This window comes from Prosopis cineraria, unplaced genomic scaffold (assembly GCF_029017545.1).
Source record: "Prosopis cineraria cultivar Desert tree isolate PC_DT_omini unplaced genomic scaffold, ASM2901754v1 PC12, whole genome shotgun sequence".
NCBI classification, from domain to species: Eukaryota; Viridiplantae; Streptophyta; class Magnoliopsida; order Fabales; family Fabaceae; genus Prosopis; species Prosopis cineraria.
The window spans coordinates 4037724-4040403 of record NW_026555343.1 but is presented as its reverse complement, the minus strand read 5'-3'; the positions used below and the strand labels follow the sequence as shown (position 1 = coordinate 4040403).

The window sequence follows — 2680 nt, the reverse complement described above, 5'->3', positions numbered from 1 at the left end:
TTAATTAAGTAAATCATCAAGTATTCAATTTAAAAGTGTCCGAAATTGTGCTGCCCAACTATATATACATAGTCATTCGATTTATTGATATAATATAATGTGTGCCCGTGGTTCGGGAGGTAATTATTCATCCACTTATTATATGAAAGAATAAGCACGCTTTCAAAGAGGCGACACATAACTATATATATATATATATATATATTTCTTAGCCACCATAACTAAGAAGCTTCTTCTTCATGGCTCCGAAGCATTTCTACAACTTGGCTCATGGTGGGCCTTTCATCTTTGTCATCTTCGACGCATTTCAAAGCCACACTTGCCAAAGTTTCTATCTTCCTCATCTCAATCTCAAAATTCGACGCAATGGCAGGATCCATTATTTGCGCTACCCAACTTGACCCTTTCCGATCCGACGTCGTTTTCTTCCTCTTCTCTCTCGCCCACGGCACAAGCCTCCCATTCATTGCCTCTTCTCCTTCTTCACTCAGACTTGCCATCGCCATCGGACTCCTTCCTGTTATCATCTCCAGCACAACAATCCCATAGCTATACACATCCACCTTTGACGTTATTGGCAGATTGAAAATCCACTCGGGTGCCATATATCCTCTTGTTCCTCTTATCATTGAGAAGCTTTGGGTGTTTTGGTCACTTCGATTTAAAAGCTTAGATAACCCAAAATCTGCAACCTTGGGTTGGTATTTTGAATCCAAAAGAATATTCTGTGGCTTTATGTCACAGTGCAGAATCCACTCCAAGCATTCTTCATGTAAGTAGGCTAGAACCCTTGCTGTTCCAAGGGCGATGTTGTATCTTTTTGTCCAATCTAGAGTGTTTGATTTGAGATTTTGAGCTAAAGAACCATTCTCCATGAACTCGTACACCAATAGCCTGTGCTTTCCCTCAGCACAATAACCCCACATTTCAATCAAGTTCATGTGATTAAGCCTACCGATTATGGTCATTTCAGCCCGGAATTCTGCTTCCTCTTGTTTGGCCCCAACATTAGTGTCATTGAGCTTCTTTATTGCAGCAACTCGTCGATCTGACAATACTCCTTTGTACACTATTCCACCTGCTCCTCTTCCAATTTCTTCTTTGAACCCTTTGGTTGCTGTTTTTAGTTCCGAGTAAGTAAATTTTCTGAACCCAAAAGGAGAAAGAAAATTGTAGCCTTGTTGATTTGCTTTAGAGTTCTGCTTGGTTCTATCCAAAGAACACCAGATTAGACATATACATAGGACTTCAAGCGCTCCTACTGCGATTGAAAACCAAAGGAAGAACTTCACAAAACTGTTGACGTGTCCTGAGGCGTATGCTCTTTCAAGCTTCACAAAACAAACTTGACCATTATCATGATCAGATTCTTCTTCTTCGAAGAATGAATTGCTATTGCTATTGCTTTTGTTTTGAGGAAGTCTTATGTAGGATGTTCCTAGAAAGGTCGGTGAATGACGACCATTGATCAGGATCCTTTTGATATAGCATGTAAACACACTGTTCTCTTCGAACGTGAACTGAAACACCTTGCACTCACAGTCTTGAAGGCATAAATCCCGACAGTTTTTGTAACTAGTGTTTTTCACATAGACATAGTCATTTCCGTAAAACTCGACATGGGGAAATTTTAGGAAATTTGAGTCGCATGTGTGTTGGAATTTGGATTCACACCCATAAGACCAATCGCTATGGTTCTTGACTCTGTATCCCGGAAGACACGAGCATGTCCTTCCTTTTCTTGGATTGTACTTGCATATACTATTGACTCCACATATTCCATGAACAATACAAGAATCAGGTATAGCTTGCCACGATACATACCATTGATTATTCTGCTGTAAGCTGTACACTCGAATGTTCCCATCGGGATCGATTTTCAATCTTCTTTGCATGAATGCCCCATGATCCGATGTAGTAAATTTAAACTGATCCGTTGAAATGAAACTGCCAAAAGAATCCAGCACTGCGATTCTACTACTATTGTATGTGGACCTTCCAGCTTCAAAGCTGGTGAGATATGGTGGTGGCCAGTACACGCTGGAGATGTCGGCGGTATCGTAAAGAAGGCGAAGAACATTGTCAGTGTCGAAGAATAGCTTGTAGAAGCCAGAGGAAATGTTGGTGTTGCTTCTTGCAGAAACAAGCTGCGTGTGTTTCTTGAGTTGTTGGCCACCAAGCAGAGTGTCTGTCGGGAAATCAAAGCTCTGCCATAGAATAATCGTCTCTTCTGAATGGATCTCCGAGAGTACGAGATTTCCATTGTCGTTGAGAGTCAATCGAGTCGGCCATGACGAGGTGGTTTCACTTGACCATACGTTCCTCTGCGCAGCATCGGAGAGAACAAGGTTTCCCGTTCTGAGAAGGGAAAGTGTTGACCGTTTTCCATTGACAGGCTGGTTTCGATTGGCTGTCCAAACCACAGCTGAGTTTGGGGAAGATTGAGGTAGTCGAGTGAACCAGATGGCGAAGACACATGCGTTTTCACCGATGACATAGAAGCCAGCACTGAAGGTTCCATCTGGTGAGACAAGAACATCTTCTGGTTTATCCACGGAGAGGGAGAAGCCACTATCAAGTGTTGATGATGAAGATGAAGAGTACGGGAAAGACAATGAAGATAAAAGAAGGAGTAAGATTGATGAAACAGTCATATCAATCATTTCAACAAGGTTGTTTG

At 41.8% G+C, this 2680-nt stretch overlaps 1 protein-coding gene across 1 annotated transcript; it reads right to left on the bottom strand.

Moving 5' to 3' along the window:
- On the bottom strand, nt 1-2680 carry LOC129287963 (putative receptor protein kinase ZmPK1). The gene has a single exon (XM_054924262.1). It carries the CDS (start codon nt 2661-2663, stop codon nt 222-224), a length of 2442 nt encoding a protein of 813 aa, XP_054780237.1. The 5' UTR covers nt 2664-2680; the 3' UTR covers nt 1-221.

Coding starts and splice junctions, on each gene's coding strand:
- LOC129287963 (XM_054924262.1), bottom strand. CDS start 2,663: ATGATTGATATGACTGTTTCATCAATCTTACTCCTTCTTTTATCTTCA.